The sequence below is a fragment of the Balearica regulorum genome, chromosome 7, assembly GCF_011004875.1.
Source record: "Balearica regulorum gibbericeps isolate bBalReg1 chromosome 7, bBalReg1.pri, whole genome shotgun sequence".
NCBI lineage: Eukaryota > Metazoa > Chordata > Aves > Gruiformes > Gruidae > Balearica > Balearica regulorum.
In genome coordinates, this window is record NC_046190.1 from 35,142,242 (window position 1) to 35,159,342 (window position 17,101).

General features: G+C 39.9%; 1 protein-coding gene across 9 annotated transcripts in view; it reads right to left on the minus strand.

The window, feature by feature from the left end:
- Window positions 1-4,025: 4,025 nt before the first annotated feature.
- CTNNA3 (catenin alpha 3) overlaps window positions 4,026-17,101 on the minus strand; it is a 512,461-nt gene continuing 499,385 nt past the window's right edge. For all 9 annotated transcript variants that reach the window (XM_075758850.1, XM_075758852.1, XM_075758851.1 and 6 more), the window contains one exon: window positions 4,026-6,347. In XM_075758850.1, coding sequence (XP_075614965.1) covers window positions 6,060-6,347 — 288 coding nt within the window. In that variant the 3' untranslated portion in view covers window positions 4,026-6,059. The remainder of the gene's footprint in view (window positions 6,348-17,101) is intronic.

Below are 17,101 nucleotides of genomic sequence, written 5' to 3' on the forward strand. Positions count from 1 at the left end.
GTGGGTTACTTTGTCACTGCATACAAATAATGGTAGGAAGTTATGGGGAAGGGATTCAGTGATCCTCTCCTTTCTTGGCTAACCTTGCAGAGAAGCAAGCGAAGCACCTCTGTGGAGCCGTTAAGGACCCACTCGCAATGAAATTCCTGAACACATATGAGCTGTGGCTCCTCTGAAGGACACAGAGTCTGCACAGTGTGTCAGATGGTGAGCAATAATAAAAGGTGTTAGTCCAAGCAAGCTCATTCCCACACCTGGTAGTAAAGGGCAACATACAGAAAGCTGTGAAAGCAGCCGCGTCCCAGATGAGCTGGACTTCAGCTACTCGTGCTTAAAGAGGCAGCCTGCCATGACAGCTTGAATCTTAATGTGTGATTAGGTACCATCTACATACAATATTACATCTAAAGTGCTGCTCCTTTTCTTCTAGAAGAGGAATGTGTTATGACTGTGTAGCAGTCCCTACTGAGCAGAGGAATGTGGTACAAATCACATAACATTTTTGCATGCAAAATATATGCACAAGTAGCAGTAGGAATGGCTTGTTGCCTGCTTCTCTTGGTTGCTGCCTGTCTGAGCTCTGAGAGACATCACCGAGGGTTTGGGCTTTGCAGCTTGCTGGGTGAGGTCCTTAGTACCTCAAATAAAAATAAGATGTTATCTGAAACAATTGCAACATACTGTTAGGAAGGCTTCCAGTATATGCATCAGTTGCTGTAAAATAACAGCTGGGTGAATAATGCAAAATTTATACTTAGATAATATGCAATTACGAGCAAGTTTAGGACAGAGAAAACAGATGACTAGATTTTGGGTTCCTAGAGGGAGTAGAAGGCATAAAAGAGCTCTTGCTGTTGTTTCCTTCATCCTTGTAGACCCTTGACTCCAGGGAAATTCTGCTTTCCTAGAGAAATCATTCCTTTGAATGATGGTCTTTCTCTACCGGAGAAGCTGAAAACACACAAAGAAGTTAGTTTTCTTCCTTTCTTGAGTCCCCTCAGCCATGCTGACTAGTTGGGCAAACAGAGCATGGTGCTCTGTTCAGTATTTTGAAAGCGTGGGAGCAATTTCCTATTGTGTTTCCATGTAATAAGGGAGCTCTGGGAACTAAGCAGACAAAATACCTACCAGCAGGCTTGCTGGAGCAGGTAGCACCCGCTCCCTTAACATCCTGCCCCCCTGCCTCCATGAAAGAGCAGTGCCAAAAAGGCACAGTCTGCCCCACAGCTAATGAGCTACATGACTATTTTCAGCTGCTGTTGAATCATTTGCTGTCTTCTATAAAAATAATCGAGAACTACAGCAGAAAAGTCAATGGCTCTAAAATGGCCAGAAGATTGAGAGTCCTGAGGAAACATCATCCTGCATGACAAGGCATCTCTGTAGTCTCCAGCCTGCTTAAATGCAGTCATTTTCACCATTGGGAAGTGGAATATGAGTATTTCCTATCCTGTAAGAAGCTCCTTAAAAATAAAATTGCTAGATCCATCTCTTGCACTGCAAGCTTTCATCTTAACTATTTCTTGTATGCCGGAGTCAAAAATTAGCCCCTCAGCTTTCAATTCTTTTGACCATAGCAGCAAGTTTCTCCTGTTGACAGTAGACAACAGGGGCTTTGAAGGATTTTCCTAGTTTGTTTTTACATGACTCTTAAGCTATTTCTGTTTTGGATATATTTTATTTCTCTTTATCCCAAGAAAGTTTCCACAGAGTTGTCGTTTATTCATTGAAAGGTGATATTTTTTATTGCAGCAATACCACTTTCAGTGTACAACACAAAATCCATAAGATTTTTTCGTCAACAGTGCTAGTGCATTTTTTTTCACTTTAAGAAATAGTTCTGCAATAAAACCAAGTCCACTAACCATCTTAGGAGAAAGAGTAAGCCAGTTCTAATGATCTCCCAGGGAAAACAAAAATGAAGTGTGTAGCATCATCTGCTTGATTTTAATTATTATTTAATTACTAATATTGCACTCTGATGGACAATTTCAGATGACTGCTTTTGTTATGTTAACTTTTTCTTCCCAGCAACCCAGTGGTTTTAGTGAGTTGTTAGAGAGGAAGCGGGTTATTCCAGTTGCATATAACGAGAGCTACCTCAGTGTTACAGGCAAAATTCAGTGGGATGCAGAGGAGACTCTGTAGAACAAGAATGGAGGTGGGAGCCCAGAAGAGGGCTGGGGTGAGTCCCTTGTGCCTCAAGTGACCACCAAGAGCTGCTGGCAAAGACAGGGAGGATGAGGGAGGTGAACAGTGCTTTTCAAGGGTGTTGGGATTCAGGGGGCTGCAAGGCTGTGAGGCAGAGAACAGGCACCGTTCACTTGCTGAATCCAAAGCGTGGCGCTCAGCTACAAGATCAGTATGTCCAGCACCATTTTATCAAGCCCTTCTATCTCTACAGTTTCAACTTGCATGTCCTCTGCCAAAGGTACCACCCCTGCTTACCACCCTCAGTTCTCCCCTCACTCCAGGGCCCAAGACTTATTTCCTCTCCTGCACACACACATATACCAGTCCCTCTCTCTTCCAATGCAGGGCATTGTTTTGTTTTGGGTTTGTTTTGTTTTTAAATCCAACCTGAGGGAATAGGATTTTATTTATCTCCTTATTTCCTGAGCCAAATATACAGGCAAGTCCCCAAAGTTTAATGAAGAGCAGTACACAAGGAATAAGTGGTACCTGGAAGCAAAAATAGCAGCTATGCCCACATAGAGTTTTACGGTCCAAAACTGGTAAAGACTTATAAATGTTTTCTTCAAAAAGAAAACTTCTAAAAGCTCATTAAAGAACTCGCTGTATAAACACATTTTTTCTTAAATGCTTCAATTGTTGACCCACAGAAAATAAAAAACACAAAATGTCTTTTCAAATGAGCTGAAGACCTTTTAAAACCATGTGGAACATCAGACCTGGATGATGTCAGGCTGCTTAGTTGTCTTCAGTAGAGATGCAGCTATAGGGCTTCACAAGTGATACCAGGTTAAGTGTAGTACAGAGAGGGTTACCACATCTGTTCCCCACCTTCCCTTCTCCCATTCACCTCCAAAAAAAAAAAGCCAATTATGTCAGAATAGTTACTGTGCACAAGAGCAGGACTCCAGGGGTGGGGAGAGGTAGAGGGACACATAGTTTTACATTTTCCTGAGGGCCCATGAGATGAAAGGACGCTGGTTACTTACCTGGAATGGCTCACTAAGTCAAGGCAATAATAAAGTAATTGGGACAAACTGCAGACTATGCTCAGCACATCTGCAGTGCCAGAAACTGCTGTTTACAAATTAGAATTGCTAAATACTAAAGGAAACAACATCAGCAGTGAAAGCAGAGTGACACAACCAAGTTGTTTATTAAAAAAAAATAAAATTCAGCTGCTTTGAGATTTGTGGCAATGGCTTGAATTGGCCAACTGGCTCTTGTACTAATGTACTTCAACAATGAAAAATACAATCAATCTCATTTTTTAGTGCTCCACTGAATTTTTTAAAATTGCCTTCAATTGTCCAGGAGTAAACTTCACCTTGTTTTCACTTGGGTTTGAACTTTAGCCAAGAAAAGCAAGTCTAGATATGATTAACTCATCATTCTTTTGGCTCTTCTCAAAAACCAGAAGTGGGTTGTAATTTTCTTGTTCATTTAGAGGGTTGGCGTTCATTTAGAGGGTTGTTGTGCATTTAGAAGGTTGGGTTTTGCCTAATAAATTCCTATGTAATAGGAATAATATTGAAAGTTGAGATCAAACTGGCTATTGAGTATGGCCAGGGTAAGAGAGTAGTGACTAGTATTGCAGGAAGAAATAGTAAATTAAGCAATAAACTGTGCTTTAGTCATTCTAATGCTAGAAGAATTCTCAGTTTAACCAGACTAATAGAGTACACTTGGTGTGCCGGAAGACTGGCACTCCTTTAAGCAAAGCTGGCAGGCTTTTGAACTGGCTGTTCACTAGTGTTGGAGAACAGTAAGGAGATACATTTAAAATAAAAAAAAAAAATAAAAAAAATCCCACAACACTAAAAGGTGTCGTCTTTGTAGTGTACATGCTTTTTATTAATAATGTGATAACAAGACATTAGTTACAAACATTTGATATTAAGGTGACCTATATCAGAGGTGTAATCCAGAGACATGAGGATTTATTAAGACACACCCCCCCCAAAACAAGGTTATGCCAACTCACCTGCTGGCTTCTGGACCTGAACCTCGCTGTGGGAGTAGGTAGTCTAAGGGGGTGGGCCAGCATCTGAAATACTACATGGAGATTTTGGCTTTAAGGTGTGACAATAACGTACGCCCTCCTGACCTCTGTGCCACACAGAATCTTTATCACAGCTCTGCTTAGTCTGCCAGCAGACCTACTGAAAGTAGGTTAGACAACCTGCTCTATATTAGCTCTGCCCACCCTGTAGCCCTAAGAGGACTATCAAAGACATGTACATGTTACTAAGATCTTGAAGCAAACATGCAGAGTGAATTTGAGTTGGAAAGAAGTATTTTTTCTTCCAAACTTCTTTTGTTTCATTTAACAAATAGTAAAGGTATGGAAGTTGGAATAGTGATCTGTAATTTTTTAAATTCATGATCACTGTAAGTTTCATGTGGTTTCTTAACGAACAGCCTAGAAATTATACTGCTCCACTGTCCTGAGCTTAGAAAGAGTGGCCCCCAAGAGGAAAAACAGTTTAAGGTTATTTTTGCTGCACTCATTGTGCTAGGTAGATGCACTGCTGTGCAAAACATGATAATAAATGACATGGAGGAGCAGCTTATATTCTGGAGCCACCTCACAATTGACACATCATGATGTTCTGGCATTTGAGGGAGTCCTTTCACCTTAGCAAATACAAAAAACATACCAAAGGATCTACTTAATTGCCAAGCAAAGACATCTTGAGGACCAAGTGGAGTCTAGGAAAACTTAGTGACATGTCAGGGAAGACAAGTTAGATTCTTTAAAAAAAATTAGTCCAAGTGGATTTCAGATTCAAACAGATTTAGAAAATTTTTCTTTCATTCTTTCTCTTACAGAAGCCTAGTGGTGGTAACAGATTAATAGCACTCATCTTCATTACATACTTTGAGGTATAGTGTGGCCATTTAGCAAGTCACTTACTGGCACCATCTTGCATTTAGGACTCTACTGTCATAAGAAAAGTAATTCAAATCACTGCAGTTACCTTGCAAAAATCTCATCATTCCTAAGATTCAAGATATGTGTATGTGTATTTCACATGCTGGTCTTAGAATAATGATGTATTTCATATTTGTTCTTTTGTGCAGTGATTAGAAAAGGTTTTTATTGCTAATAGCTGATTTATCTGACCTTCCAACAGTCAGCAGATTTATTAGGGCTCACAGAATAGAGTAGGAAGCTGAACACAGATTAATGTTCATGTTTCAAAAGGCTTTTAAAGAGCTGTGTATGCAGTCAATGCTTTTTTATTACATTATTACATCCACGTTGTTAAAACACTTTTGTTTCATCAAACATTTTCAAACTTACATTTCTGAGGCTGGGCCTTGGATGAGGGGAGATGTTTAGATCTTTCAATCTAGATACCAGTTAAGGGCCCAGACTCCCAGCCAGCATCAAGCAGTTCAGCTGATTTGATCACAGTGTAATGGTGCTGATAAAGCCTCTGACCCAATAAACACAATGTTTTAAAAGCTGTATGTCATAAAATACATGCAGTTTAGTGTTGGCCACATTCATCCCTGGTGAAGGATCGCCTAAGCCTAGTGAATACAGGACGACTTTGGGGAGGTTGGCACATTGCATCTTCCTTTCCAACTACAGCACAGTCCCATAATGTATCAAAGTGCTCTGCTGAAAACATGCCAGTATAAAGACATGATAGTTTCTCACAGCAAGAGAATGGATATTTTTTTTCCAACTGTGTGCTGCTAATTAATCCAACAGCATTTTCAAATAATTTAAGCAAGTGTTATCTTACAGATTCAGAGAAAAGCAAAGCATTAACATATATAATTATTAAATAAGTGAGGGAAAAGATGAAAAATCATCAGAAATTCACGATAGGAACACAAAATGTGGCAGAATATTAGACTATTTCTCTGCCTCTGAATTCGCTCATGACTTGAACAGGATGGATTCTCTTCTTTGCAGAACCTTTTCTGACAGCCGCATAGATTTCTTCTGGCTTCTCTCTTTTAATTAGGGGCTTCTTCTCTGGAGCCTTCATTCTCCACATCACAACAGGATGTCGTGGGCCAGTAGGACTCTGAATCTTGATAATCTTTGTGGATGCAATATAGGACATCTTCACTGTCTGCACCACAGCATTCATTAAATTTTTGGCAGCCTGAATTAGTGAAGTGACGCTATCCAACTGTAATAAGAAACAGAAACATTAGCCTAGGAAGCCAGTCTGCTTTTAATCACAATATGCTGAGCAATAAACAATGGTTAAAAAGGAAGACTAACATATCAAACCCTAATTTCTTTGTTTTCCCTTGGTGTGTTTGATCATTATATTCATGTTCCACTGCTCAGACTTAAAGTGATACACAGAAATTTGTGGTGGAATATATATGCTTATGTAGATGATGTTTCTTGTTTTCTTCTTTTAAACATGAATTCATAATGCTTGTCTTCAGGGTCTCATTGCAATTACTACTGACAGGTAATGAAACCACCTCAAAGAAGAGCTATGAAAACATGACCTGCTACTTCCTTTGTATCAGTATTAGGCGAAGTCTCCAGCTGCTCCCGTCGCCTTCCAGGCTCCCACACATGCTCCTGAGCAGTGCTGGGATACTGTGAAGTGACTGGCTTTGTCAGAGGTGCTGAACCTAGTCTCAGCAGCCAAGATTTTTAAGGGCAATTAAGAGCAGGATAGCACACAGAAATTGCAGTGACTGTGCAGCCTCTCGAACTGTTTAAGGAGTGCTAATGTAAGAGGCAGAATGCGTAACAAACTAGTCCCTATCACCTACTACCATCTTCAACAGCATACGACATAGGCATACTACCGTTAAAGCAAAGGCATTTTCCATCAACACTCATGGAAATAGGAAATAGCGCATTTAATTTGAACTGGAACAAAAATGAGAGCTTTAACAAGCGAGTTGGCTCTCCCATGCTGCTCTGTAGTGTAATACAAACTCACTGATTGCACTGCTCCCTTCATACATTTGAGGCCTACAGGCTGCAGAGGCTCTATGGGCTGAAAGTAGGGAGCGCTGGGGACACCTCACTGTCTTAGACACCTCCTCAGCCCTGAGGCCTTTGGCAGCCTAGCCAGAGGCTGACTCACTTACCAATGCTGCACAGGTGCACTGTGCAAATGGCAACCATGATCCTACGATGTGTGTCAAGCAGAGGCATTTTATTCTGTGTTTACCCCCTGCAGTGAATCTTAATTCGAAACTCTAAACACAAATCTGGTCCAACATACTCCAGAAAGAGATTTCAAGCAGGTTGGATGCAGAAGAGTTACTACTCTGATGGGAAGAGCCTATCTTGGGGGCTGTGGCTTAACAAAACCAAGAACGAGCACAAGTATTTGTCAAAAGGCCAACACTGGCAAAGAACTGATGCCTGGAATTGGCCATCACTATTACCTGAATCCTTGGAAATGAGAAAACACAGCCTGAAAAGGCTCATCCTTTCAGAAGCAATAGGGCCAACAAACACACAGAAGGGGAGGATGGGGGGTGTCATTCCATGTCTTGTGGTCTTAAGATCCAAGAGCAAAGAATTGCTGTGTGTGTATTTGCTACAGCTGTGCCTAATGTTAGGCACTGTGTGGCACCCTGGGCACTTCAGAAGGTATCACCACACGTCCAATGCACGCAGTCACATTTTAGGTGAAATGTTTAGGATTTTATTTTTGGTCATATGGGAAACTTTTTTTTGACAGGCTCGGCTAACAGCTGAATTAATCTGTGTTTCATTCTGAATACAGTGCTTTTTGCACCATTAAATTTCTTCTGGATGTATTTGCTTGAAATAAAGGCTGTCTTCCCCCTTCAACTTAAGGTACCTTTGCTGTTGTCATACTGCACTGAAGAACTGCGACGGACAAATACAGGGTATAAATCACCCTGGTGATCTAAAAGACTAGCTTTTTATTGTCAAAGAAAATACCACACTCCTACTTAATTACAAGGCTGACAATTTCAATTTGGAAAGGAATCTCCAGACTGAATACCTTAAGAAAGCCCTGGTTTACATATTTATTATTTATTTTAATATTATTTAGTATTTTTTATAGTTATTATTTGGAAATATTTGTTATATATATATTAAATAAATAAATTCTGCCTGAGCCGCCTGCCATTTTATGATATCCTCCCCGAAACAGGTGTTAAAAGTCAAATTTATATCAGTGTGCCAGGATGAGAACAGCTTTGGGTTTAGGACCATATATAAACTTCAAATGCGAGACAGTGTACTTTCTAGAGAGCGTGCGTATGCGTGCACAAGAATGTAACAGTATGCACACGTGTTTAGAACGTAATAGTGTGCACACACAATAGTGTGCTGCATGTTTTTCAGCAATGTTTATCACTTGCATATATGCTAGCAGTGAGGAAGCCCACTATGGTTTGGATGTAAAAATAGTAGGATTACTCTATGTTTCAATTTCTAACCATCCTCTTTGTTGAAACATTTGTCTTCTGTAAAAGCAATGAAGTCACTTCTCTACAAGGGCCATCAGTTTTAGCGGGAGAATTATCTTCAGCTTTGTCATCCAGCCTAAAAACCGTATAGTCTTTTGCAATATGCAGATTTGCAAACTGAGTTGTTAGGAAAGGTTTGAGGTCTTCTCCCCTTTGCCAGGTCAAATGAATTGATCAGGTGAGAGGAGTTGTTATTGTCTGCCTATATGTTGATTGTGCAACACTTTACACACCTTGCAAATAAGGCAATAATAAAAATGCAGCCAAGGGGCTGGATTTCATTGCATTTTTGGAAACACCTCAGAACTGGCAGAAAAACTCTCCAGTTAATATGGTGTTTACTGCTTCTCTCTCAAAGTGCCAAAAAACCCCTTACCAGCCCCGCCCCCCCTCAAGTTAAAATACTTTGAGGACTGGTTGAACACACACATATGTGTGATGGCAAACTGAAATTATACTCCTAGAAAAGGTGCAAAATTTACCAGATGGCCTCTAAAGTTCATTCCTTGCTGCAGCATGTGAGCTTTTTAGAAATGATTTGCAGTTTATAATAGTTGTGTAATCTTTGCATGGCAGGATTTTAACATAAGACAGTAGGTACACTTGGGGCCTGTGATTTATAAACTTAATTTTGGGGCCTGTAATTTTAAACTCAACTTTAGGGAAGCATGCTGCCTAGCCACTCTGCTAAGTTTAGCAGTACAAGATATTTTTTGTGATATTATTTGACATAAAGTTCAAAACACATAGTGACCTCCAAGCCTAAAGTTTATTTCAAATGCTGCTTTTAATCCAAACATTTTATAAACTTGCAGGCTGTCAGGAATGTGTTCTGCTCAGAGGACTGGGCCGTCCCCAGCATATCCCTTTATCTGGGGAGGCTGACTAATGGTGTAGCGCTAGCTCACCAGCAGATGAACTGCTGTCCTGTCTAAATTTCAAATTGCTGAATATACTCAGTCATAATATATATGTTTTGGTTTGAAGGAATGAGAAGGGGAGAGACACAAAGTTATGAACTTTTTTCTTTCATGCTAACTAGAGGAGAAATTGTAATTATGTGCACAGACACATGTACACACACAAGCTTGCATGCACACGCACATTTTAAATTATCTGTTGTTTTTCTAGAACAGCTGACACCACCATGACCCTGACAGCTTCTTAAGAGCTTTGAATAATCTTTTTTTCCCCCCACCGTGGTCAATATTGGTGGCATAATATGCACTCACTTTTCTAGCATTGGCTGTGTGGTAACACCACCATGAAGCTGCTGTGTGCTAGAGGGGGCAAAATAAAAGCTAGTTTTGGATCTATGGCAGAAGGTCTATGGGCTTAAGGGGCAAGGTGTTTTCCTGAGCGTGCTCAGTGACTTCGGTGTCTGTAATCCTACTTTTTTAAAGTTGCCTGGGGTTAGAGCCTTGCTAGGATGGCAGGCTGGGGAGCAAGCTGGGCCAGGGTGTCAGTGGCAGGTCTAGTGACTGCTGCTCTGGGAGCGGGGAGAACAGATCTGTTTGTAGGCCAGCTTCTCAAAGAAATTGGTAGCAACATCCAAGCAGGATATAATAAGGTTGTCCCAAAACCTCATCCAGTTTTTATTCTGACTCTAGTTTATACTGTGAAAAATGGATAATGATGTGGAATCCTTTTAGGAGACAATTACAACTCACTTGCTTTTCCTCTCCTGTGGAAACTTAACAGTTATCGCCTCATTCTGGTATCTGTAGCTCCTTTCACAAAATCGCTGTGGCTGTGGAACAGTCCACAGCTCCTTCACCACACCATTGTGATCAAGAAAATTGTATTTTTATTTCTTAAAGTATAATCATATATATCTACTATAAACAAATAATAAATAAACTTAATGGGTGTCTAATTTTGATGAGGTTGCAATTACAAAACAGTATGTGGCATGTTAGCCTCATAGTGTGACACAGTGGACACCAATCAGCTCCGACATTTTAAATGCTAAAAATCTGAAGACTGAATTATAAACCCAATTGTACAGCTGTACCAACCTGGAGTGGCTGAATTCCACTGCCCCCTTGCCATGCCAGAGGAACTGAACCTCTGCCATGTTATTTAGGCTGTACGGAAGATGCCCAGAGATACAAACAGGCTTGCAGAAAGAGATACCTAAACCAAAAATGTAAGAGCGCGCTGCTGTTTGCCTCCCTGTTGAAAAGCAATGACCTATCTACCGCTCACGTTGTTTAAATTAGGGGTTTTGCTGCAGTTGTTACCATAGTGGCGGGGGCGGGAGGGGGTAGGTGCTGTATGTCAGGACAGGCAACAATTGCTATTAATTTTACTTTGCTCTTCACATCTCTGCATAGGCAATGAAATACGGGGGCGGGGGGGAGTTAATGCTGCCCTTTAGGCTATATCCACGTTATTTGCAGTGTCTTACTGTCCACGTTCCCCCTCAGTCTTCTCTGAGACGATCTCACACTCGTCTTTCTTCTATACAGAAAATGCTATTTCTTAAATGCATTCAAAATTTTGGAGAAGATTTTAAAGATATTCTTGGATGCGTACTAAAGATGGTAAGAATCGGGCCATACACTTAGTATTTTTTTTTTGTCTCTAGAGAGCAGCTGTTTTTGTATTTCAATGCCAGTAACATTACGGAGTTTGATGTGAATCTACTGTTCTTCTATAAATCTACCATGCTCAAGGACTGTCTTCACTTGGACGCTTTTCTCTCAGATACTCAGCAGGCTCTTCAAGGTCTCATATCTAGGAAAACTGATGAAATGAAACTTGGCATAAATGAAAAATTGATAAAATAGTCTTTGAGCATTTAAGTTCGAGACGTGTAGCTGTATACTCTTCAATGTGTAGCAAGTGGTACATAAAGATCCACTAGCACAACAAACAAATAAACCACCCCCAAACTAAAAGCTGTTTTACTTTTGCGTGACTCCCACTTTGCTCTTTCAGCACTTTCTATGGAGACACAACATGACAGCCTGCACATTTCACAGGTCTGACTGTGTCAGTCAGGACAGTAACTCATTAAAGCATTTTGGAAAAGCATCCCTTGCCATATCTTTCCTCATTTAAATAGGTCATCTGTCCTGTGAGTGTTAGTATTTTGTTTTCATTGCAAAAGGAATACAGAATGATTCAATAACCACTGTAACTTCGCATCACCAAAAATCAAACTGGCAGCACTTATGCTGAAATCGCCTCTCTTGTCTCCAGCACTTGCATTCCTCTTCTGAAATGAGTCCTGTGTGCAAGTAAGCAAACTCTCCATTTGAGTAACAGAGCTGAAGAAAAGGGAGTTCAGAAAAAAAATTAATTTTGAAACTTTATTTTCAGTTTGTTTACATGCATTTTCACATTTGTAAAATAATTTAATGTCTTGGCAGTAGCAGCAATCCATTACTGAAGAAGTTCAGCAACATAATAACTGATATGGTCAGTTATTTTTATGTATTATTCAGAATGATTAAGAGAATCATGACTTAGAATTTAAACTGTTCCTCTGTCAAAGTATTTTTCTGTTAAGTGTACTATGAAATGCTTGCCTTCTCGTGTGTTTGTTAGTAGGAGTTGTTTCTGTAGCAGTTAAATACAGAATGTCCTTATTCTTAAAGCATGTGAACAAGTCAGTCTCCCACTCACATTCTTTGTGTAGATTTGTAGACGCTGTCTCTTCAACATAAAGAAGCGGCAGACAATTGCCCTCTGGAATAAAGCTATGAGACTACGCTAAACACTCACAAAACATTTCTTGGTATGTAATGTGCAAGTCTGCTAGAACCCCAGTTGTGGTACTCTGGATTGGTCTGTTGTGAGCATTAATTCTTTTTTTTGCAGGGGACTGAAGTTTTACTATTTGAGCACAGTTTTATCAATTGGCTGTTTACGATCTCCCAACTGCTATTTACAGTTCAGACTTTCATTTTTCATACAGGTGAAAACTAAGAATTGAGTATCATCAAATACACAGTTCCTTAATCAGGGTTTGAAGTCTGAACTTAAAATTCTTTTGGAAACAAGGCTCGTTACTAAAAATTTATCTTAATTGAACCACTATGTTTAAATTCTGTTCTGTGTGTTACCCATTTTTTGGGTGGGGAAATTGAATCTAATGAACTAAGTAACTAACCATTACCAGAATCTGCTTCAGGCTGTGTGAGATTCAAAGAACTGAAACTGAGTCCTATAATTAGACCAGGCCCTGTGTCCAAGTTAAATGATAAACAACTTAAGCACTGTAAAACTGTTTCCCTGAAACAGTATAATGAAACATGCTTAGACAGGCGGTTAGCTCAGTCCCTCCGAAGTACTGCTGCTTTCACTTGCAGGAAGGTTTTAAAAAAAAGGAAACTATTTTTTAAAAAACAGGTCCTTGAGAAAAAGAGAATAATGGTTTATTACAAATCCTTTCACTGCTGTTTCCAAGAGTTGCTTTAGTTCAGGAAGAAATGGAGTGCTTGTTGTAATAATCTTTTTACATGTACGGAGGCTGAGAACTATAAAATACATCCTGATTTTGCTAATTAGCAAAGTAATTATTATTAGGAACAGTTAACTGTCTCATAGTGTACATTACCAGTAATACTTTTGCTGCTTTAAATTAGTTCTCGGTAGCAGTTTAGAAAGCAATAGCAACTCAGTAACAGGAAAAAACATTGTTTTGCTACCGAAGGCCAGGAATTTTCTGTACATGCACCTACCAGCAATATGCTAGGCAAAAGCAGTGAAAGAGGTAGTGTTACTACATTAAAAAACTAAACAGTGAAACATTTCTGTCAACTCTCAGTAACAGAAAACTTTAAAATAACAAACCAGCTCTTAGGTGTTAACGTCAACTTTTAGAAAATAAGCATGTTATTATTTTCAGAATCAAATACTGATATAAGTAATTTTATGCATAGTGTAAGGCCCTACAAGTAGCCTTCCACCATTAGTTCAAACAAACTGAACTACAAGTTCCCAATGACGTGGAGAAATACCAGCAAGGAGAAAGAAACTGTCCGAACAAGGAGCAATAGCTGTACCTCTGGCACATGCAGGTGTCAGCTTTGTCAGAACAGCAGCTCTGGACTTAAAGCAAAGGAGAAATTTTTTCACTGAAGGTCACACAGCAGTAAAAGCAGGACAGCGGTACTGAAGTCAGTGGAACAAACTGTCTACCTGTAATAAATCAAGTGGGCTGTTACAGTAGCTAATATTTCAATATGATTGCCAGCTTGCCGCTTAGGCCTTTGTTCCCATTCTTCAGTCCTACAGGAGCTGCAGTTAGGAAGCCATTCTGCCCATCTTGACTTCTCTTTTAGGAGGAAAAAGCAAACCCAAACAGAAACCGTAACAGGAATGGAAATGCACTTTTCCCCATCCCCTCCCCTGCCAAAGGAGCAGCTCTTACTTAAAGAGTTCAGCAAAATGCCAGCTCTTGCTGTGTGGCTCCTCTCTAGCAGTAACTGAAAACCTCCAACTATAACGAAGGCGTTGAGCAGCTTGTCAGCTGCCACAGTCCTTGCATGTTGGCTGAGACAACATTTTCCTGGGCTATAGTTATCCAAGGATTGGGACTGTGTCAGCCAAAGGTGTGGCAGCTACAGATATCCTACCTTGTATTTTTCTATATGCCAGCTTATAACTTTGACTGTGTGTGTTTTTACCTGTGGTATAGCCTTAAAAGCTGAAACATGTTCATAGCAGTATCATGCAGGCAACTTTTGATTTAACTGGCATGGGAACTCAGTGCTAACTTGGTAAGTGAAATAGACATTTAAATCCAGCCCCGAAGCATGAAGTTAGAAGTATTAAAGCACCTACATTTGGCACAAATGTGGACTTATGTCCTGTTTACTTAAGTCTGGTTCTTGAGATAACAACAGGAAGAGTCAAAGATAAATCGAATGAGACATTTGCAGGAAAAGTAGAGTGAAACAGCCTTCAGTGCAGCAGTGAGGCTGGCTAACCTGAGAGATCCTTTCCATCCCATTTATCAAATTCTGTGAAGCTGTAACTCTGAAAGCTCGCTCTCTTCCAGATTTGTTTCCTTTTTAAGGCCAAAAGCTTTGTCTCCCTTGCCAAATACAATATAAAATTAAATACAAGAAGATAATGACTATAAATAGCACAAACCAGAATTGCAAGGTAGAAGTCAAGAGACCATGATGCTCACATATAAGATATGTTAATTTTTCTGCCCTGTGATATAATTCCTCTTATTTAAAGCCACTGTTGGGAAAAAAGCAAGCTGTTAATGTGGAAGCCTATTGTTGTGCAGTATTTGTAAATGAATTATCAGATTATCTACATAAATGAATGCAATTACTGTCAATCTGCATACTGCAAATGTTACTCCATTATTCTGTGCCTAAAGAGGCACAAATTTATTCTAATTAATAGAAGGAATTGTACATTTCCTGTTTAATCACACCTACTGAAGAGTTACTGAATCCTCGCCATTTTTACTTGTTCAGCTTACAAATTGGCAATGCTAGCTGCATTGTTAAAAAAAAAAGAAAGTATTTTATGGGAGCATGAAAGACTTAAATACTGATCAAGGAATTTTTAATGAATGAAAAAAACAAACCCACGGTGAATGATGAATTAGAAGCTAATGATTCATACATCTCTTCCTCTCTTTTTCTGTACATGACCCTTTATAACCACCACAACTCTGAGCATTCTTGTGCCACTGACCAGAATGAGGGTTCTGGAGCTCTGGGAAGGACTGTGAGAAAGGCAGGTGTCCACATAACTGTAGTAACAGACTACAAGATTATATGGCCCGAGGTCAAAAAGCCACTAATTGAGGAGAGCAGTTAGGAAGTCTGGCAGCTGGATACTCCTCAAGTGTGCCAGCTACCCCAGGCAAATTGGCCTATGTAACCTACACTAATGACACAGCAGGAGTATTCAGTAAGAAACTTTCCGGGGGGGGGGTTGTTAAGGGAGTGTTACAGGGAAGACAAAGACAAGGGCACAGGGGGACACATGAAAAACAACTAAAGATGATAATCTGATATAGACTGAATAACTGTGAGCTGCGTTTGTGGATTACAACATACTTTTTCATATGCATAATGCTCTGTTACTGTGGGAGTAAGTCCCAAATTGAACTATGCTGGCAGTCACCAGTACCTCCTTAGGTACAGTGCTTCTATAGATGAGAATCCATTTTCCTGTTGGAAATGAATGGAAATGAATATTCCAGAAATACAGGTGCCCTTATACTGTGGCATTGCTGACTACTGTTAGATAGTAGTAAATAAGGTTAATATGTAATTCCATTTTATGTCTACTTTACTTTTTCCTCCATAGCATCATCCAGAAGAAACTGGTAAGACAAATGATGTGTCTTAGCTGTGTTTCAAGATGATAGTTCTTTCTTTTACAGATCTACAAATATGTGATAGAGTAACACTACATTTTCTGCTCTTCATCCCTCTGTTCTTTCCTCTGACTTGGTCTCTAGGCTTCAGTAGAGGATTTTTAAATTTTTTTCATGAACCACTACTTGTGAGGAAAAAAACCCTTAAAATTGCTTGAGGCTGATTTAAATCCAAGATCTCTGTGCACAGCTCTTTCTTCCTATTGGATGATGGGAAGTGTGGGGTGGATGTAAGTGCCACATTACATCCATACAACTGTGCTTTTATGTGTGGATTTCTGGTCTGTCACTGGCTTTTGCTCAATCATTCTCACTTTGTACAGCAAAGTTGACTTGCCAGTGTGGAAGTTGGTATTAACCATCTGAATGTGGAAATCTGTAATTTCTCACAGGAGAGGAGCTTTCCTCCTCGGCTCTTCTGTTTGCATACACCTGAGCCAGAGAGGAGCCAACAGAAGGGAACTGTGAGGAGCCAACAACAGAGAGCTGAGGTATGACCAAAATTCAGGTAGTTCAATCTTGAACACACATGTACCTGGGTACAGAAGAGAGAAATCGCAGGGGAACAGTGAAAGCAAAAAATGGAGGAACCTGTAAGTATGACTATTTCCTAATGCCCTTTCTAATACACTTTTCCTATAGATCTTCACTATCCAGAGGACAGATAGAGTTTCAGATATTTTGAAACTCGTGACTTTTTTACTTAATACATAATGAAAACTTTCCTACCTGCAAGGGCATACACTCTTTTTTTTTCTTAATCATGCCTGATGTCGCTTTTTCTGATTCTCATTCTTTATTAACATAAACAGCTAAATGAGAGAAGATGAGGACTGGGGAGAATATAATCCTATTCCAACTACAGTTCTGACTCCTTGAAAAAAGAACTTTGCTGTTGATTTCGTGTGAACAAAATCTGGAGATTTAGTAGTGTTGCATAAACCATAAACCCCCTTTTGGCTAGAAGAGTGAAATTCAGCTGCCTGACCAGATACCTGACAGGTAATCAGGGCACAAATGTCCTGTCTGCCTATTTTCTATAGTTTTTTTCCTTACTACGCTCCCAGATCTCCTCGGGGCTGGGGAGGGGAAGCA